Source organism: Tursiops truncatus, chromosome 1, assembly GCF_011762595.2.
Source record: "Tursiops truncatus isolate mTurTru1 chromosome 1, mTurTru1.mat.Y, whole genome shotgun sequence".
Taxonomy (NCBI): domain Eukaryota; kingdom Metazoa; phylum Chordata; class Mammalia; order Artiodactyla; family Delphinidae; genus Tursiops; species Tursiops truncatus.
Genome location: NC_047034.1, coordinates 138,243,903 through 138,265,745, shown reverse-complemented (window position 1 = coordinate 138,265,745; position 21,843 = coordinate 138,243,903). Strand labels below are relative to the sequence as shown.

Sequence of the window (21,843 nt, the reverse complement as noted above, 5' to 3'; positions counted from 1 at the left end):
TACCCACGCCGCCGGAAGTTGTCGAGCGATTCTCGGCGGCTGGACCGTGGCAGGGGAGCCAGGGAGCTGACATGGAGCGGCAGGAGCAGGACGCGGCCTCTGATGACGATATGGACTCGTTCCTGGAAAAGTTCCAGAGCCAGCCTTACCGCGGTGGGTTCCACGAGGACCAGTGGGAGGAGGTGAGCGGGCCCGGGGTCTCCGCAAGTTTGTGTGTGTGTGTGTGTGTGTGTGTGTGTGCGCGCGCGCGTCATCCGAACTCCTGGGGCCTCCAGGGCGCCGAGGCGCCTTCCTCACCTCCGAGCCCTGCCGCTGCCAGCGGAAAGGTGGTTTCTACTTGAGTGTTAAAAATCGGCCCCGAAAAGTTTTGAGGGTCTTCTTAAGCTGCCAGTACGTTTAGGTGTCCAGGTTTTGGAGTCAGAAACCTGTGACTCCACCACATACTGGCTGTAATACTGGGTCAGTTAATTTCACCTATCTGAGCCCATCCCCTCATTTGTAAAATTCCTCTAACTGTAACACCAATCTCGTGGGATTGTGGCAGAGCTGAAGTGAGAGGGTGGGTAAAGTGCCAGGAACATACGAGCGCTCAACTGATGGTGATAACTACCACTCTTATAAGAACGTGAGAACGGAAAGATCTTTAGGGATTATTCTACACTCTGTTTTACACATGGGAAACTGGGGCCTGGATAGGGAGAGAGAAAGGCAATCATGAAGATTGGCAAATTATGATGAGTAAGAAAACTTTGATGTAGAGACATGGAATTGGATGTACTCAGTGGAAAATCCTATTTATGTAGTTCATTCTTCTCTTAACAACCTCCAGGAATTTGAAAAGATCCCCTTATTTATGAAGAAAGCGCCATCAGAAATTGATCCCCAGGAGAATCCTGACTTGGCTTGCCTCCAGTCAATTATTTTTGATGAAGAGCGACCTCCAGAAGGTATCTTCAATGACTCTAACATTTGTTTTGCTCCTCCATTGAATTGAGATAAAGTGTGAGTCAGAAAGCTTCTGATGGATAACAAGAAGTAGTTAGCCCGAGCTAACTTGTCACTATTTATTCCAAATATACTTCTTTGGATACCTACTAAATGCTAGGCATTGGGGATACAGGAATGAATGAGACTGCCCTCAAAGGTTACATTCCAGTGGATAGCCAAACTGCCCTAAAGAATCAGGGCAAACCTGTGTGATAAGTGCCAACGTGTAACTATAGGTGCTGTTGGAATACTAAAGGTGGGGGAGGTAGGAGTGGGCTTTCACTGGGTGGGAAATTTTAACTGAATTATAACAATTTTGTAGGCTTTTGCTAAGTTGAGGAGGGTAATTTGTATTCCAGGGACTCAAACAACACGCGCAAAAACAGAAGTGTAATTTCCCCCCGTTTCTTCTGTACTTAAAAAAAAAAAGTCCTGTCAGACTTCCCTGGTTGGCATAGTGATTAAGAATCTGCCTGCCAATGCAGGGGACATGGGTTTGAGCCCTGATCGGGGAAGATCCCGCATGCCGCCGAGCAACTAAGCCCGTGTGCCACAACTACTGAGCCTGTGCTCTAGAGCCCGTGAGCCACAACTACTGAGCCCATGTGCCACAAGTACTGAAGCCTGCGCACCTAGAACCCGTGCTCTGCAACAAGAGAAGCCACCGCAATGAGAAGCCCGTGCACCGTAATGAAGAGTAGCCTCCGCTCACTGCAACTAGAGAAAGCCCACGAGTAGCAACGAACACCCAACTCAGCCAAAAATAAATAAACAAATAAATAAGAAAAAAGCAAAATAATATTTGAAAAAAAGAGTCCTCTCTTCAAGAGCTAGAATAAGTATACTTTTTTTTTTTTTTTTTTTTTTTTGCGGTACGCGGGCCTCTCACTGTTGTGGCCTCTCCCCTTGTGGAGCACAGGCTCCAGACGCGCAGGCTCAGTGGCCATGGCTCACGGGCCCAGCCACTCCGCGGCATGTGGGATCTTCCCGGACTGGGGCGCGAACCCGCGTCCCCTGCATTGGCAGGCAGACTCTCAACCACTGCACCACCAGGGAAGCCCAGGATAAGTATACTTTTTTCCTTTATGCTTTTTTTTTTTTTTTTTTCGTAAACACTTAATAATCTACCTTGTAAAGTATTTGGAATTGATTGTAGTTAAGTATGTGTGACTTTACTTCTCCATGGTGATACCCAGTTTTATAGCATTCGTTTTTGAGTTTTCTTTCCCTATTGGTTTCTTGTTTTTGTTTGTCATATATTACATTATTGCATGATTTAGAATTATTTTTAATGAGCCCTTTAAAAAATAGGAAATAGTGATCATTTTTTCTCTTTTTTGCAGAACAGGCCAGGACCTTTAAAGACGAGGGCAATGATTACTTTAAAGAAAAAGACTATAAGAAAGCTGTGATTTCGTACACTGAAGGATTAAAGAAGAAATGTGCAGACCCTGATTTGAATGCTGTTCTTTATTCCAACCGGGCAGCAGCACAGTACTATCTGGGTAATTTATTCCATTATTTAGTACTTTCTAAAAAATTAACTTATGATAAAAACAACTGTATGATGGCTAGTGGAGGGTTTGAGAGTGTCGGCGGAAGAGGAGCTGCTTATCCCAGGATAAGGATAGCTTACTCTAACTGAACTCTGCTTTTCTAGATAGACTTGGTGAAAAGGGAAACCAGGTAGGTTGTATAATTCTTACTGTCTGAACCAAATGAGTAACATCAAATACCTTAATACATGAGTTGGTATGATCTGGAATTTTTGAGCCCAAATGCTTCTACTCTCTCTCTCTCTCTCTCAAAAAAAAGTTTTTTTCTGGTCTCTTCTCAAGGATGCTAGAAGGGTTAAGGCAATAGAGTTCTTTGTGTGAGAGAAACTGTATTAATACAAGGGAGAATTTCTCAAAGAGTATTCTGTGGGACCTTTGAAGTAAAACATTCTTTGAACAAGTAAATTTGGACAGTGCTGCTTCTTCATGGGAGATTCGCAGTGCACATTAGTATGTTAATGCTGAGAAAACCTACAGCAAAGAACCTTACCCTGTGCTTCTCAGGTTTTATAAGCCCCCTTTTCAAGTAACACTTATTAACATGCAGGACTGTTCTGCAGACATGACTTTGGGAAACACTGATTAATTGTTTGGGTGGCATTATTGTTGGTGACTATAGTCTTGGTCGTATTAGACCGATGTTTCTTATCACAGAGTTTTAGAGAGGACCTGGGAATGACCTCAGCCTTTTCTGAGGGGCTGGTAGACAATAAGCCTTGCAAGTCTAGCTGGGATAAGTCTGTTGGGACTTGTCACCATTGGAGCAGAGTTTCTTTCTAATCATAGGCCGCTCCAGCTGTCTTCTCCTTTAGAACTTTAGAGATTATTTGAGCCAACCAGCCCCCTCATTTTACATAGGCCCAGAGAGCGACCCCTTTGGTTAGTGCCAGAACCTTGACTAGAAACCCACTCTTCTAACTTCTGGAGGAATACATTTTCTTCATTGAGCAAACTGAGTTCTTGTTCCATGCTAGGCACTGGCATCACAGAAGTGAGTTAAGACCTGACCTTTCCCTAAAGGAGTTTAATTTATTTACCTATTCAGTCAGTAAATAGAAAGCATTTACTGTGTGTAGGCACTGCACTGTGAATAAGAGCTACATAGTTCCTTTCCTTGGGGAACTAAAGAATGTCATGTATAGGGCTAATAAGACCAAAAACACCTTGAAAGAAAAAACTGCATGTAATGTGATAACCAGAGGAGCAAATGTGTAATATTCAGAGACGTTCCTTAAATGATGTCACTGGTATGGCTTACAGAGCACTTTCACATTTTTTTTTTTATCCCTCTTGACCTCATAGCAGCTATGTAAGATAAATGAGGTTAACAGCTTTATCCCTAGTTAGCAGAGTAAGAAACTGTAGTAATAAATGTAGTAAAATGAATTGTTGAAGGGTACACAGTGCTAGCGTTAGGATGTGGAATCAGGTTTGATTCAGAATACACTAAATGGAAGACCCCTTTACCCACGCTTCCGGAGGTACCTGGTGCTGTTGATTCTTTAGTCCTGAGTACTTTGTGGGTTCTACAGTATAGCTTGGTAGCTTTGAGTTTTCCCTCTGCTGGCTTAGAAGTCAGTTTTCTCAAGCCTAATTAGGCATTTAGCCTGTGTCTCTTTGTTCTCCAGCTTTAAAATGTGTTCTCTGTTGTTCTCATTCTTGTTGTCTCTGTGGATTTATGGCTGTTTTGTGGCAGAGGGGAAGTGGTAGGGGTTGAACTGCATGTGTTCAGTCTGCTGCCTTTTACCAGAAGTTTTTGGATTTCTCTTATATGTATTTTTTCCATAGTTAGGATCATGCTGTTCTTCCAATTTTGTATTCAGTTCTTTTCACTCAATTTTATAATATAAACAATTTCACCTGTCATTAAATTATTTGTGAATACTATTTTAATAGCTACATAAAGTTGCATCATATGGACATACCAGGGTTTACACTATTTGCTTTACTATTCTGCTGTTGTTGAGTATATAGCTGCTTTTAAGTTTTTTTTGTTTTGTTTTGTTTTGTTTTTTGTGGTACGCAGGCCTCTCACTGTTGTGGCCTCTCCCGTTGCGGAGCACAGGCTCGGGACGCGCAGGCTCAGCGGCCATGGCTCACAGGCCCAGCCGCTCCACGGCATGTGGGATCTTCCTGGACCGGGGCACGAACCCGTGTCCCCTGCATCGGCAGGCAGATTCTCGACCACTGCACCACCAGGGAAGCCCTAGGTTTTTTTTTAAGTAATGCAAAAATGAACAAAGTTAGTGATAAAGTTTTTCCAGTAATTCTGGTTTTTCTTTAGGATTTGGCAAACTAGGACTCACAGGCCACATCTGGATCCCTGACCTCTTGTAAAACCATTTTAAAAGATTGTAAAACAAAGAAGAATGTATAACAGACCATATGTAGCCTGTAAGTCTGAAATATTTACTATATGGCCCTTTAGAGAAAAATTTTGCTGACCCCCAGGCTAGAGTTTTAGAAGTGAAATTAATAAGTAAATACCAAGCTGTTAAGTAATACTTACAGTATAAACTAGAAAGTGAAAGTCTATCTCATGCCTCCTAGTTTGGATAACCAGTGTGTATGATTGCACACGTTTTTTAAATGCACTTACAGATACATATGTGTGTGTGTACCTGTGTCTGTATATTTAGATTGGTTTGTTTTATGAAGATGGGCTTCTGTACACATTGCCCCACCACTTAAAATAATATAGCACAGACATCCCATCATGCTTTTACATGCAGAACTGTCTTACTCTTTTTAATAGCTGTATAGTATTTAGTAGTATGGATTTACCATAATTTATTTCATCATTACTAAATTGAGGGTATTTAGGTTATCTCCAGCTTTTCATAATTAAAAGTAATGCAGTGGTTAACATGCTTTTACATTTATCCTTTTACATTTTTGCAAGCATTTTTTTTGTTTTTTTGCGAGCATTTTTTTTTTTAACATCTTTATTGTTTTGCAAGCATTTTTAAGGATCAGTTCTTAGAAGAGTATTGTTGGGTCAAAGTGTACGTACAAAGTGCATGCCAATATGCTCTCTAATTTACTCTTAGAGTGTCCTTTTTCCATATCTTCGCCAATATTGGATATTATCTGTTTTTAGTTTTTACCAATTTCATGTTAATTTTAATTTCTCTAATCATTAGTGATGTTGAGTATCTCTCCATATGCTTACTAGCCATTTATAGTTGTTCGGTGGGTTGCCTGATGCTGTAAACATTTCTAAGGTGCTTGATGAGCACAACTTTATTTTTTTCTATTGGGTTGGCCAAAAAGTTCGTTCAGGTTTTTCTGTAAGATGTTATGAAAAACCCGAACGAACCTTTTGGCCAACCCAATATAAACAGTTGCTCTGATTTTTATCTCTCCAAGATTGTCCAAGAGTGTTTTTGTTTCTACACACAAAATTTTGGAAGTAATCTGATCGCAAAACGTGTTTTCTCTTTTACTAAATGGTGTTTTGTTAGGCAATTTTCGTTCTGCTCTCAATGATGTGACAGCGGCCAGGAAGCTAAAACCCTGCCACCTGAAAGCAATAGTAAGAGGTAAGTCTTGTAGAGCTGCAGTATGATTGTCATCGCGGAAAAGCTGGCATGCACTGTACCAGAAGTATTTTAAGCTTTGATATGAAGGTGCTAAGATACTAATGAAGTCACCTTATTTTTGCCATCTTGATATTAAGTCCTTGTCAACAGCAACATGCCATTTTTAAAAGAATTCCCCAGAGAATAATCCAACCCTCTGTGTTTTAAGAATTTGTAGAGAAATTGAAACTCCTCATTTTAAATTAATAAAGGTAAAATTAATTAAAATAAAGCAGTTTTAAAAGCCACATTCTAAGTTTTTTTCCAAACTAGCTGACTGAAAGGCAAGATCTTCAAATGCCATGTTAATGTTAATTAAAAGATAAGTTATGGGACTTTGGCTGCTAACTCTAATGCTGAGATGTTCCCAGATTATTTTTTCTCTTGTAGTCTGACCTTTGTGTGTAATAATAGTGCTTTTATTACTTTTATACTTCACCTTTTCTTTGAGAAGCTCAAAGGTGATTTGTAAACTTTAATTTATTCATTACATATTAATCTCTGTATCCTCATGACCAACTTAAAATGCTTTATCAAAGTTATTGCTTCATTAATCATGGTTAGGGGGTTTGAGTAGATATAGGTCCTTCAGCTGTAGGGAAAGGAGGTACTAAACAAAGATGGGCAAGTAAATTGAGTATAGTCCTGTGGAATTTGCCACAGGCTGGAAGTCTGTACTTTGATTGAATTGTCACTTTTACCTTACCATGTGACCATGGCGAGACACCCACTCTGAGTATCAGTATGCCCATCTCTGGAAGATCAGGTTGGATTCTATTGACATTTAAGCCCTTACAGTTCTGATATTTTTAAATTCTGTGGAAAGCCCAAAGAGGCTAACTGGAGAAAAAACATGATTAAAGGAGAGGCAGCTTAAACTGGTAGCCATCAAGAACAATTTTAGGAGAGACCTAATGTCTTTGGTCTTGCCATTGCTTTTGTGAATGACTGAGACAAATTCTGCTTTCTCTCTCCATTTAAAGAAAGTCATCTGAGATGAACTTTATTCTTCTCATTTATAGATGAGGAACCTGAAGCTCAGGGATGCTCAGTCCTTTGTCTAATGTTTAGTTGGTAAATGACAGCCAGATTTCCAGTCCAGATCTGTCTGATTCCAAAGACTGTGTTCTTTGCCACTAAGCTGTAGCCTTCCCTACTTTAAGAGTCCTTGATACCAGAAAGGCTTACAGGAGTTTTGAGCTGAATGGGCCCTAGAAATCTTTCTGATCTAAGATACAAGAAATAGTCTTCCTTGTCTGGGGAATGAACTACAAGGGTCTTTATCATCCATTTTCCCTTCAGGGTACTGGCTGGTAGCTGGTTAAGGTTGGGGGTCCCTTTCAAGGATGGCTCTTCCCATGCCTGTTGTCCACAGATACTAAGGGTGCTGGGTTCTACAGGTGCCTTATGCCATCTGGAACTGAAAAACTATGTCGAGGCTGTGAACTGGTGCGATGAGGGGCTGCAGATAGATGCCACAGAGAAGAAGCTTCTGGAAATGAGGGCTAAAGCAGACAAGTTGAAGGTTGGTGGCAAAATCAGCCAATTGGCATTTGCTAATTAGCATTAATTAATTAATTAGCATTTCCCAGATTGTATCTTGGGTCATTGTAAACTTTTTCTTCTTTAAAACAAAACCCAGGGAATTCCCTGGCTATCCAGTGGTTAGGACTTGGTGCCGAGGGCCACGGTTCAATCCCTGGTCAGGAACTGAGATTCCCACAAGCCATGTGTGGGATCAGCCAAAACAACAACAGCCAGCCAAACAACAAAAACAAACAAAACCCAAAATCAGTCCCTACCCTTGGCACTCTGGAGGATACAGATAAGTAAACAAGCAAGTACATAAATAATTATAATATGATAGAGGCAAGGAAGAATACGTAGTACTTGATAAATTTATGACTATTATGATTTGAATAAATAGATTAGTGCCGTAGTCTAGTCTGCACACTGAGTATAGCTATTGAAAGAGAGGAAGGGAAAGGACAGTTAAACATTTAAGCAAAATCTTAAGCTTCTATAATACTGTGTAACTCCCAGCATTAAGACACCTATAACTTGCTCATGAAATGCTACATTTCTGGCACATAACAGCAACAGTGATGATAAAATTAACTCTGTAGTCTGTAATAACAGACTGCCAACACTACCAAAAAAAAAAATCCAACATTTAGATAGCACTTACTGTATGTATGTTCCAAGTGCTATTTAAAAAGTTTTACTTACATGAATCCATCTGAACCACACACAGTCCTGTAAGAGAGGCAGTATTCTAATTCACCTTCCACTAGTGAGGTAGCTAAAGCAGAGAGATCAGGAAGTTGCCCAAGTCACACAACTGGGGAAGCTGGGCTTCAGAGTCAGGCTGTTTGGCTCCAGAGTCCACATTCTTAGTCCTGTGCATTATTGCCTCACAAGTCTGTTCAGTACAAATCCAGACTTGAGTTCTCTTGATTCCTGGTCTAGGTTCACTGCTTATACTATGGAATGGGAATTTTCAGTGCCAAGGGAGCCTAGAGCTGGCCCTGAACAGGGATAAGTTAGTCAGAGGTCATTTTGGTCATATCTACAAAAGTAGCTATGTGTGGACCCACATGGCTCAATAACAGAATTCTGAGCCTAGGCAACTAGGGGTGGGCCAGAATTTCTAGGAGTGGTATACACAGGAGAGAAGATCAAGAGGGCTACTGTGGAAGGCCATCGCTGAGCTTATCTGCAGAAAAACCCTTGTTCGACCTAAATGAAAGCTTTTAGGTCCTGCAGTATAATTAAAGGGAGATTTCAGGGCCCAAAAGCCTGACATTAGGTATAGGTGACATTGCTTGCAGAGTATCAGGATTATACCCTTTTATCTGAGTATAAATTGATTTTGGATTCCCATGTGCTTGGTATATGTGAGCAATAGACCCATATGGTTATGTTAAGATCAGACAAAATAGACTTCAAGGCAATGACTGTTACCAGAGATAAAGCAAGGCATTTTTTTTTAATGATGAAAGGGTCAGTTTATCAAGCATATTTAACAATTCTAAATGTGTATGTACCTAATAATAGAACTTCAAAATGTATGAAGCAAAAATTGACAACTCACAGAAGGAAGAGACAAATGTATAAATAGGTAGAAATGTCAACATCCCTCTCTCAGAGTAACTGATAGACTTAAGTAGATAAATCAGTAAAGAGAAGTGATGTCAGCAAAAATAGCCAACTAAAGACCCGGAAAAATTTTCTCCATAAAGTCCATGGAAAATGGACAAAAATGCTCAATCAACTTTTCCATAACTCTGAAATGAATAGAAGGCTTGCAGCAATCTGGGTAGTGTTTGTTCAAGAAAAATGGCTGAACCTCCGTAAGAACAGCAAGCTTTGTGGCATTTTTATCTTGCCCTATCCCCATCTCCTCCCTCCCTAGTTGCATAGTAGCCTTGAAAGCCAACAGCCCACAATCATGGTGAAAATGAGCAGCCTGGCAGCCACCAGAGGCAGAACAGGATTAGAGCTCCTTCAAAGCCCCATTCCCAGAGGATTGTCATTATTTGACCATCTAGAAGATCCCACTTACAAGTTGTTTTTATTTGACACATCTTGAAGCTATCCCAGTAGGAAAAGCTTTTTCACAGAGTGTTGGTGTAGGAGGCATTTGTTAAAAACAATTTGAGGCAGTTATTTAAGATTGCATCTGCCTGAGGCAGTAGAAAACCCCTGAGGCAAATAATAGGCTTACCAGAAAACTTAAAAGGAAAAGCTGGGGAATGAGATTCTGTAGGGGCTTTGAAAAGCTCCAACATATTCCTGGGAATCTAGAAGGTCACATATGTGCTCTTGCTATGCATGTGCTCAGGAAAGATCTAAGAATGTCCTAAGCTCTAACCTCTGGCTGATTTGGAAGCTTTGTGCCAGCAGGAAATGAAGGCTAAGGCTGAATTGTTAACTGCTGGGGTGATTGTTGAAGCCTTGTCCAAACATGACTGCAGAGCCCCTTGGCAAAGACTGGGAGACTTTTTGGCTCCAGGCGTTTAGGGAAATCTGTCCAGTCATTATCTCACCACTAAGCTAACTGGAGACTTTAGTAGTCACATGTAACAGAGAATACAGGCTTTACAGAATTAGTTCAGAAAAGTCACTAAACAAACAATAGTGACAGCAACAACAAACACTGGGGAGGGGAGAGAGAGAATATGCTTTCCAGAGTTGCCACATTATATTATTTTAAATGTCCAGTTTTCAACAAAAAATTACAAGAAAAGGAAAAAAAATCAACAGAAACTGTCCCTGAGGAAGCCCAGACATGAGACTTAAAAGGTAAAAAACTTTCAACCACCTATTTAAAATATGTTCTAAGAACTGCTGCCTGAAAAAAAATGCACCATCTAGAAGTTGAGAATTAAGTTTTATTCAGCAGACTTACTGAGGACTTAAGCCTGGGATACAGCCTCTCAGATAGCTCTGAAGGACTGTTCTGAGCAGGTAGGGGAGAAGCAAAGATATAGGGGAAAAAAAAAACCCATGTGGTCGAACATCAAAAGACTACTGCTAATTAAAGAAACAGACATTTCAAGTTAATGAATTTAGTGCTTTTCTATATGGGGAGATGGGCTTATTGAAATTATTCCTTTGATATGCACGTTAACTGTAGGACCAGTATTCTGTTTTTTTCCATGCTGAGCATCCCTTAGGATGCACCATCAGGGTGGCTGCAGTGGCTGATGGCTTGATGCCCACAAAATTCTTTGTTTACTGAAATGGCAGGTTACATTCTTTGTCCACAGTGCCTCCTCTTGATCATAAATTCGACCAATGTTTGGGAGGCATTTCATGACTAATTTTTTCCCACTGCGCTAGGAAGGCTCATTCCTAGATCAGGCGGAGAGCCTGTTGGTAGGCTACTCAATGTGCTAATTTTGGATCAGGTCCTACTGATAATCTTAAATTCTTTGGATTGCCTGTCTTACTAGTCTGTTATTCAGGAAATGTTTTCCCTTGTTGCTTCTTCCCATATCTAGAGTTGCACTATTACAATTATTCTGTGTAGAGTTGTATATATGATCAACTGCCTCAAGATGTTTAACCATCATTAATTTTGTTGGAGGCCTGGTTACACATTGGGTAATGCAAGAGACAACAATCTTATAAAACAGACAGGATATAAGTAATATAGCTAGTAAATTAATAACGTTGTAGTGCAGCAAAGAGAGGCACAAGGTATAAATAATTTGACAACAACAAGAGAGCAAGTTAAAATAATGGTTAGTATAGCTAGTTGTAATATTGTCACAGTAAGCCATCAGGTCCACAGGGGAGCCAGCTGGAGAAGCCAAATGCAGGAGGAATCAGGTAGAGAGAAAAAAATTAATGTTTCATCTTTGTTTAGAAAGGTATACTTTCTCAATTTGTTGTAGGTCATGGTTGCCATAAGAGGAAAGCTTTTCTGGAAAGCCAAGATTAAAAGCTGGTATATTTCAGAAAAAGTCATAAAATTATAAATCATATTTATCAGTTCATTCAGTCCCATGTAATTATGTCCTGTTGATCTAGATGGAGGCATTGGGTTTTCCATTAGAGTTTTGTAATTTCTTTTTTTTTTTAAATAAATGTATTTATTTTATTTTATTTATTTTTGGCTGCATTGGGTCTTCGTTGCTGCGCACAGGCTTTCTCTAGCTGCGGTGAGTGGGGGCTACTCTTTGCTGTGGTGCGCGGGCTACTCTTCGCTGTGGTGAGCGGGCTTCTCATTGTGGTGGCTTCTCTTGTTGTAGAGCATGGGCTTTAGGTGCGTGGGCTTCAGTAGTTGTGGCTCACGGGCTCTAGAGCGCAGGCTCAGTAGCTGTGGAGCATGGGCTTAGTTGCTCCGCAGCATGTGGGATCTTCCCAGACCAGGGCTCGAACCCGTGTCCCCTGCGTTGGCAGGCAGATTCTAAACCACTGCGCCACTAGGGAAGCCCCTTTTGTAATTTCTTACCCATTTCAGTGGTATGATCTAAAAGTTATCAGAAATTAATATTTTTCAAAGTCCTTGTGAATCTTCTTGAAGATTTTCATTTTATAAAAGCATCAAAGTAAAACAGTGATTGTCTGTAAATGACAAAAGACTTAAAATGGCATGGTTAAAGATCTGATTACAATGTAATTGACAAGAAACTTGGTCATTTCTGTGACATACAACATTTTAAGATAATAATTAGAATTATGACTGATAACATACCAGGACAATCAGATTTTTAGGAATTCCACATAAAATTTGGAATATCTATATTAACATTTACCCACACAGCATAATCTAAGAAGGTTTATCTCCAATCACTTGACAATGTTTTTCAAGTAATTTAACATACCAAATAAACCTAATTAGTTTAATGTTCCTCTGAGATGCCTCAGGGTTCCTTTGAAGCTTCCCAGAGTTAGCTGGAGGTCAAAAGAACTTCAGTTAGAATTAGATATTTGGGAAGTATGTCAAGAATATCAAAAAGGTTTTAAAAGGTTTGACTTGGTCAAATAGGACCATAGGTCATTGTGAAATAATACTTATTCACTTAACCAAAGTGACAAAAGATTTCTAAAACAGGGACTTCCCTGGTGGTGCAGTGGTTAAGAATCCGCCTGCCAGTGTACGGGACACGGGTTCGATCCCTGGTCCAGGAAGATCCCACATACTGTGGAGCAACTAAGCCCATGTGCCACAACTACTGAGCCTGCAAGACACAACTACTGAGCCTGAGTGCCACAACTACTGAAGCCTGCGTGCCCTAGAGCCCACATGCTGCAACTACTGAAGCCCGTGTGCTCTAGGGCCCACGTGCCACAACCGCTGAGCCCATGTGCTGCAACTAATGAAGCCCATGCACCTAGAGCCTGTGCTCCACAACAAGAGAAGCCACCACAGTGAGAAGCCCGCACACTGCAACCAAGAGTAGCCCCACTCGCCGCAACTAGAGAAAGCCTGCGTGCAGCAACGAAGACCCAATGCAGACAAAAAAAAAAAGATTTCAAAAGGAAATACACATCACCTAAAGGCAAAGAAACCCATATAATCTGTTATCAAAAACAGTATTCCAAGAAAATTTTTTTCTCTTAATAGAGAAAGGAACCAAATCTAGTCCTGCACCAACCTACTTTTTTTTTTATTTTGCGGTACGTGGGCGTCTCACCGTTGGTGGCCTCTCCTGTTGCGGAGCACAGGCTCTGGATGCACAGGCTCAGCGGCCATGGCTCATGGGCCCAGCCGCTCTGTGGCATGTGGGATCTTCGCAGACTGGGGCACGAATCCGTGTCCCCTGCATCGGCAGGCAGACTCTCAACCACTGCGCCACCAGGGAAGCCCCCCAACCTACTTTTAATAACAAAATCCATTTACCTCATTAATTTAGTCCCAGCCTGACCATGTGCAAAACTCCTTTTTCAGGGCTTCCTTTCTACAAACCTTCCACAACTTTCTGTATCCATATTAGTTTGTTCCTTATTTTTCCATCTAGAAACAACCAGCTCTAGGACAAAATCACTTGTTCCCCTTAAAATGTATTTCCATTCCTCATACCTTCTTTTGCTGAAAACACACATTGTACTTTACTTGCATACTGAAACATTTCCCTTATTGTTTTTGTGCCTTTAATTACATATTACAGTTTTAACCTTTAAAATTCTTAATCTCTAGCAAAACTGACAAGCAGCAAGTAATTGTGAACTGTTTGTTATACTAGCATTTCCTGATTGGCAAATTTGGGAATATTCTAGAACCTCTAGAAACATATATCTTGTAGCATAATTTCTTTCCTCAATGTGGTACAAGACGTGTCTAATAAACCCAGACATCTTTAGTTTCCCTCTTGTAAGGAGACAAAAGTAGGTAAGTTTAGACCTGTTTAGCAATTAATGTTCCAGTATTTTATTTGAAATGACTTGGATAGTCAGTGAATTCTCATCATTTAATTTAACTTAGCAAAACTCAAGTTACCAAAAATCAGGAGAAACTATAGATAGACATACCCAAAACATAATTATTCCTAAGAGTTCACCTGTAAACTCTTGTCTCATTTACCTTTATTTTATAACTTATGAAGATATCATCATACTGCGGATGAAGAATGTCACCTGCCATTATCAGTAAACAGAGGATGTTGCAGCCATCAAGCCATCAGCCACTGCAGCTGCCCCTGGCTGTGCACCCTGAGGGGATTCAGGATGGAGGAAAAAACAGGATACTGGCCCTAGATAGTTAAGATATAACATATATATCAAAGGAATGATTTCAGTGAGCCCAGACTCTTGCATCTTCCCATACATAGAAAAGTGTTAAATTCATTAACTTGAGATGTCTGTTTTTATTTAACAGTAATCTTTCGATGTTCCGACTACCTGGTTTTATGTAGAAACTATATATCCTGGCTCCTCCCTTACCTCTTCAGAGCAGTTCCTAGAGCTGTCTGCCTCCCAGGCTTAATTCCTCAGCAGGGACTTAAGAGGCTGCCTCCCAGGCTTAAGTCCTCAGCAAGGCCTCCAAATAAAACATAATTCTCAACTTCTAGGTTGTGCATTTTTTTCAGTCAACAATACCAAGTTAATTTTTCTTGCTGATAAACTCTGCAACAGAAATAACATGAACTTAGTTAACCTAGGTACAATAAAAGTAAGGTATGTCTATGTCTATATTGATTAAACCAACAAGCTTAAGCTAGCTCTATTACCAGATACAATTTAATACTGAATATTTCCTAGGTCATGTGAACCTGAAACTCATTCTGGCCAGTTTCCATTATATTTAGAAAAATTTAATTTGTAAGTGCTTACTTTTAAGTCAATTAAATGAGCTCTTTTATAAACTTAATTTTGATAATATTTTCCAGAGGTAGATACATCTTGTATATATAATGTACACACAGACATATAAACAGACAAAACTAGAGATCTCATAGCTTTAACATGTAGTTATGAATCAGGTATTATAAACTTACTAGTTTATAAATAGCAGTTGGAATAAGTTAAATTTATTTGCTCAGATGACTAAGGCTTATACTATATGTGGAAAAGACTTAAGGTTTATATTTGTCCTTGATAAATCCCTTAAGGAGGCTATAAGTTAGATTTTGAGTGAGGGAGCCTTTCCAGCAGTTTGAGTTTAAAAGAGCCTTTTTGTCTCATTTGGTTTCAGGTTTTACCTGATTGAGCTAACTAGGCTCAGTCTCAGGTGTTTGTGGGCTGTATTTACATTTCTGATTTGTAGAGGTTTGCAACACAAAGACAGTTGCTTTAAATTCTCTAAAAAACTGGTCTGCTACCTAAATGATATTAAAAGATTGATTGGCCGAACTATATTTTCTTTAATTTGCATTTTTATATCAGTGAGAAAATTTCCAACTATCTGAAAATTAAGAGTTCTGTGTTCTAGAACTTTAGGGTTCAATTTATCATGCCTTCAAAAGTTTGCACAAGGCATTCAACCAAGGCTGTCTTTCTGAGTGTATAGGGTAAACCCAGAGCAAAAATCTCCATTATTATTTTTATTGGCCCCTGAATATTAACTCCCAGGTTTTATTTCATATAGTGTGGGCTCAGGTAACCTTGTTGGTTTCTTTTAGTATGTTTAATTAATGTTGTCTGAGGGGCAGATTTATATACGCTGTCTTAAAATAGGCAGGGGAAGCATTCCCCAGTGAGACATAATGTCTATCCTACAATATAATTAGGCAAAAGGGATATAACCACCTTACATAAAGCCCATTTAAATATACTAATTTATATAAACTTTCATCTCCATTCTGTCAACTTTTTAAAAAAATATTTAATTATTTTTGGCTGCGTTGGGTCTTCGTTGCTGCGCGCGGGTTTTCTCTAGTTGCGGCGAGCGGGGACTACTCTTCATTGTGGGGTGCTGGCTTCTCATTGTGGTGTCTTCTGTTGCAGAGCACGGGCTCTAGGCATGCGGGCTTCAGTAGTTGTAGCTCTCGGGCACAGGCTCAGTAGTTGTGGCGCACGGGCTTAGTTGCTCCACGGCATGTGGGATCTTCCTGGACCAGGGCTCAAGCCTTTGTCCCCCGCATTGGCAGGAGGATTCTTAAGCACTGCGCCACCAGGGGAGCTCTATTCTGTCATCTTAATACCTTTAACTAGTTTCCATCAGGATCCGATCGACAAGCCTTGGTCTTAACAACAGTCCCAGAAGCTTTCTTTTCTTTTTATCCCCCAACCATTTAATCTATTTTTGTATAAAAGGCTCTGGGGTCCCCAGTGAGAGATTGAACCAAGGCACTCAGGCCTTTTTATCAATCTTTTAACTTGATTAATTGGCCTAACTGTTGCCCCAAGTAATAGTTGGTCAGGTATCTCAGTGTAGTTTTTTTCTAGGCTTTTAAATATATATATATATATATATATATATATATATATATATATATATACACACACACATACATAAACACACACACGACACATAGTTTTTAAACTGGGGTAAATAGAACAGACTTGTTTGGGGCCCTTTAATGTTGGGGACCAATAGAGGGTCCCTTTGGCCCATCCAACCTTAGGTGGTGTTGTATCAGAACCTTTTTAATCCTATTAATGTTCATTTTATTTATCCCATTTCTTAATAACCGTCTAAAGATTTCTTTATTCATTTGGGTTGAGACCCTTTAAAGTTTCCACCTTGTTGGGAAGAAGTCTCTAGACTTTCTTTTCAGTTTTTTTCTTACTTCCCTGTTAATCAACCTAATTAACATTAATTATCGTAATGTTTTTATTGGCATCTGTAAGACCCACTGAGGGGAAGCAGAGACCACAAATAAGGCTTCCCAAACTGTTTTTTTTTGTTTGTTTGTTTTAAACTAAGGAGTTCTGGGAATTCCCTGGAGATCCAATGGTTAGGACTCCACGCTTTCACTGCCTAGGGTGCGAAGTAAGATCCTGCAAGCCATGTGGCCAAAATTAAATAAATTAATTAAATAAACAAACTAAGGAGTTCTTAGGTTAACCATTTTACATATATATTTTTTCCACCTTCTAATTTGGCTTTATCATAGGTACCAATAAAATAGCTGTTTATAATGAGAGCTCTCTAAAATATATACCAATTTAGAATTTTCTCCAATTTAAAAGATCCATTGTCTGGCCATTAACTAGATATATCCTAATAGTGACTCAAGCCAACAAGATGCAAGAGGCGTCCCCACAGGAGAGTGTGAAGGATGCTGCCTATATAAGATCTAGAAAGTGTACTCCCAAAAATAGCGTAAGAAAGTAAAGGCCTTTGTTGTACAGGCTGACGCAACTAAGGTTCAGATGACAAAAGCCCCTGAGAATTGGCACAGTCAGACAAAAGACTGCTCAGAATCCCAGTCTGTTCGATTGGTTGTGAAATGTACACCATATGTGTACCTTCCAGATGTCAGAGAACAGGCTATTAAAACACACACACACACGCACACACACACACCCCCACACCACATTGAGGAAGATCAGGTAGAATGTTTTCATCTCAAAGGCACAGGGAGAGAAATGCAAGTTCCCTGTAGAAGGGCTTTTGTTTCTTTAAGGTCAGAATTCTGCAAAGATGTTTTATCAAGCTGTCTTTCTCTAACTTAACTGCAAACACAATAAAAGAACCTCATCTTGGCCATTTTCAGGGTGAGATTTCCTTTAATTACCAGTTAAGTAAGTACAAGTTTTGTATGTACATAAACCTGGCTGGGGTGTTAGTTGGAGGCTGGCTTTCTGATGCCCCTCATTTAGAAAAGATATTAGGCCAGCCTCTCACCCAGTCACACAGTCCAGATCACTCAGTATCTCTTGACTGAGCAACTTGCAGTGTCTTCGAACCAGGATGTACTTTTTCCTGTTATCTTTCAACTGGGCTCCCCCAGTATCTTTCAGCTGGGGAGCCAGATACTGGTTATATACAACCAAATAAAACTCACAGCCAATAATTGGGAGATCTGAGAACCAAGAGAGACTCACCCAAATTTGTTTGGACTCTGAGGCAGATGGGCACAAGCGGCCTCTGCTGGTACCAAGACTCCAGCTCCTTGTAGAGGTCAGGTGAAGCAGAGAAGTCTGCCCTGAGTCCCTTTGTGGTCACCAAAACTGTCAACTGAAAAAAAAAAAGCACAATCTAGAAGTTGAGAATTATGTTTTATTCAGCAGAGTTACTGAGGACTTAAGCCTGGGATACAGACTCTCATATAGCTCTGAGGGACTGTTCCACATTTAGTGGAACATCAAAAGATTACTGCTAATTAAAGAAACACACATTTCAAGTTAAAGAATTTAGCACTTTTCTATGTATGGGAAGATGTAAAAGTCTGGGCTCATTGAAATTATTCCTTTGACCATAAATATCTAGGGCCAGTATTCTCTTTTTTCCATCCTGAATTCCCTCAGGGTGTGCTCTCAGGGGTGGCTACAGTGGCTGATGGCTTTATGACTACAACATCTTTTGTTTACTGAAATGGCAGTTGACATTCTTTGTCCACAAAACAAAAGGAAACAATGTTTAAAGAACTTAAAAAAATACATGGCAACACTCACCAAATAGGGAATATCATTAAAGAAAAATTAACAACTGAAATGAGAAATTCACTAAGGGGGTCAAGAATAGAACTTTGAAGATAGGTCAATTGTGATCACTCAGTCTGAGGAATAGAAAGAAAAAAGAACAAAGAAAGATGAAGAGAGACTGAGAGACTTATGGGATGCCATCCAGCATATCATAGGCATAATGAGAGTCCCAGAATAGAGAGAGAAAGGGGCAAAAGAATATTTGAAGAAGTAACAGCTGAAAACTTCCCAGATTGATGGAAAATAGTAAGCTACTCTCCCAAGAAGCTTAACAAACACCAAGTAGGATATACTTAAAGAAATCTATATCCAGACACATCATAATCAAACTGTTAAAAGTCAAAGACAAGAGAATCTTAAAAGCATCAAAAGAGAAATGACTCTTCATATATAAGAGATCCTCAATAAAATTAATAGCTGATTGCTCATCAGAAGCTATGTTAGCCAAAGGGCAGTGGGATGACATGAAAAGTGCTGAAAGAAAAAGACTGTCAACCAAGAATTCTATATCCAGCAAACTTATCCTTCAGAAATGATGGAGAGGAAGAAGTAAAACTCTATTTATAAATGATATGAGCTTATATATAGAAAATCCTAAAGAATCCACTAAACTATTGGAACTAGTAAATTAGTTCACCAAGCTGGTAGGATATGTCAGAATACACCCATCAGCTGTAGTCTATACACTTTTAATGAACATTCCAAATGTGGAATTAAGAAAATTCCATTTACAATAGCATCAAAAAGAATAAAATATTTAGGAATAAATTTAACAAAAGTAGCGTAAAATTTACACTTTGAAAATACAAAACATTGTTGAAAGAAATTAAACCTAAATAAATGGGAAGACATCCCATATTCATGGATCAGATCTTTTTTAAAAAAAAATTATTTTTGGCTGCGTTAGGTCTTAGTTGCAGCACGCAGGATCTTTGTTGGGATCGTCACTGCAGCATGCGGGATCCTCTGCTGTGGTGCATGGGCTCCTTGTGGCACGTGGGCTTCTCTCTAGTTGTGGTGTGTGGGGTCTCTAGTGGTTTCCCTTGTGCTCAGTAGTTGCAGCACGCGGGCTTAGTTGCCCCACAGCATGTGGGAACTTAGTTCTCCGACCAGGGATCAAACCCACATCCCCTGCATTGGAAGGTGGATTCTTAACCACTGGACCACCAGGGAAGTCCCTCATGGATCAGATCTTAATATTGTTAAGATGAAAGTACTCCCTAAATTGGTGTACAAATTCAATGTAATCTTCCTCAAAATTTCAATTAGTTTATTTGAAGAATATTGACAAGCTGATTGTAATATTCACGTGGAAATTCAAGGGACCCAGAATAGCCAAAACAATCCTGAAAAACAAAAATAAAGTTAGAGAACTCAAAATTCCCAATTTCAAATCTTACTATAAAGCTATAGTAATAAAAACATTGTGGTACTGGTGTAAAGATAGACATATAGATCAATATAATAGAATGGAGAGCTCAGAAATAAACCCTCACATTTATATATAGATGATTTGCGACAAGGGTACCTAGACCATTTAATGGGAAAGGAATAGTCTTTTCAACAAATGATTCTGGGACAACTGGATATCCACGTGCAAAAGGATGAACTTGGACCCTACCTCATATACACACACACACACACAGACACACACACACACACACACACATATTACCTCGAAATGGTTCAAAGAACTAAAACTGTAAAACTCTCAGAGGAAAACATCAGCGTAAATCTTCATGACCTTGGGTTAGGCAATTGTTTTAGATATGACACAAAACGCGTAAGCAACAAAAGGAAAAATAGGTAAACTGGACTTCATCAAAGGTTAAAAACTTTTGTTCTTCAAAAGACACCATTGAGAAAGTGAAAAGACCACCCACAGAATGGGAGATAATATTTGTATCATAATATCTGTAAGAGACTTTTATCTAGAATATATAACGGACTCTTAACATGTCAATAATTAAAAAGACAACCCAGTTATTTAAGTGGGCAAAGGATCTGACTAGATGTCACTAAATATAATACAAAAATGGCCAACAAACACATGAAAGATGCTCAACATCATTAGTCATTAAGGAAATGTAAATCAAAACCACAGTGAGATACTATTTCATACCCACTAGGATGGCTCTAATTTTTTTTTAAAGGAAGATAACAAATGATGAAGATGTGGAGAAATTGAAACCCTCATAAGTTGCTGGTGGGAATGTAAAATGGTACAGCCACTATGGAAAACAGTTTGACAGTTCCTAAAAAAATTAACCATAAAATTACCATATGACCCAGCACTTCCACTCCTAGGTATATACCCAAAAGGATTGAAACCAAATATTCAAACAAATACTTGTACGTGAATGAACATAGCAACAATATTCATAATGGCCAAAACATGGAAACAATCTAAATGTCCATCATGGTAGATAGATGGAGTACCGATCTATCTAGATGGAATAGATGGTAGATGGAATGAAGTACCGATACATGCCACAGTGTAGACGAACCTCAAAAATACCATGCTGAGGGAAAGAAGGCAGATACAAAAGAACACATATTGTATGATTCCATGTATATGAAACATCCAAAATACATAAATCTGTAGAGAGAGAAAGCACATTAGTGGTTGCCAGGGTTCGGGGGAAGGGGGAAATGTTGAGTGACTGCTTAATGGGCTTGAGATTTCTTTTTAGGGTGTTGAAAAGTTTTGGAACTAGATAGAGGTGATGGTTGCACAATAAAGTGAATGTACTAAATGCCACTGAATTGTATACTTCAAAATGGTTAATTTTATGTCATGTGAATTTCACCTCAATTAAAAAAAATTTTTTTAAATATATACTAACCATGAAATAAAAAAATATTGATAAATTGGACTTGGTCAAAACTGAAAATTTTCTGTTCTATAAAAGACATCAATAAGAAGATTGAAAGACAAGCCATGAAATGGGAGAAAATATTTGTATTACATACAGTTGATCCTTGAACCACAGGGGTTTCAATTGCGCACGTCCACTTATATGTGGATATTTTTCAATAGTAAATACCACAGAACTACGTGGGTGGTTCATGGTTGGTTGAACCTGAGGATGTGGAGAAATAGAGGATACAGAGGGCCGACTATGAGTTATGCATGGATTAACCCTGGTGTTGTTCAAGGGTCAACTGTATATCTA

At 39.3% G+C, this 21,843-nt stretch overlaps 1 protein-coding gene across 2 annotated transcripts in view; it reads left to right on the top strand.

Moving 5' to 3' along the window:
• Position 1: 1 nt before the first annotated feature.
• The window catches only part of TTC4 (tetratricopeptide repeat domain 4), a 39,303-nt gene continuing 17,461 nt past the window's right edge, over positions 2 to 21,843 (top strand). Inside the window, exons 1-5 of one of the 2 annotated variants that reach the window (XM_019942419.3) lie at positions 2 to 153; positions 830 to 947; positions 2,331 to 2,492; positions 6,008 to 6,085; positions 7,525 to 7,649. In XM_019942419.3, the coding sequence (XP_019797978.1) occupies positions 103 to 153; positions 830 to 947; positions 2,331 to 2,492; positions 6,008 to 6,085; positions 7,525 to 7,649 (534 nt within the window). In that variant the 5' untranslated portion in view covers positions 2 to 102. Of the gene's footprint in view, positions 183 to 829; positions 948 to 2,330; positions 2,493 to 6,007; positions 6,086 to 7,524; positions 7,650 to 21,843 lie in introns of both variants that reach the window. The other variant, XM_004315335.4, reaches the window with a different exon arrangement.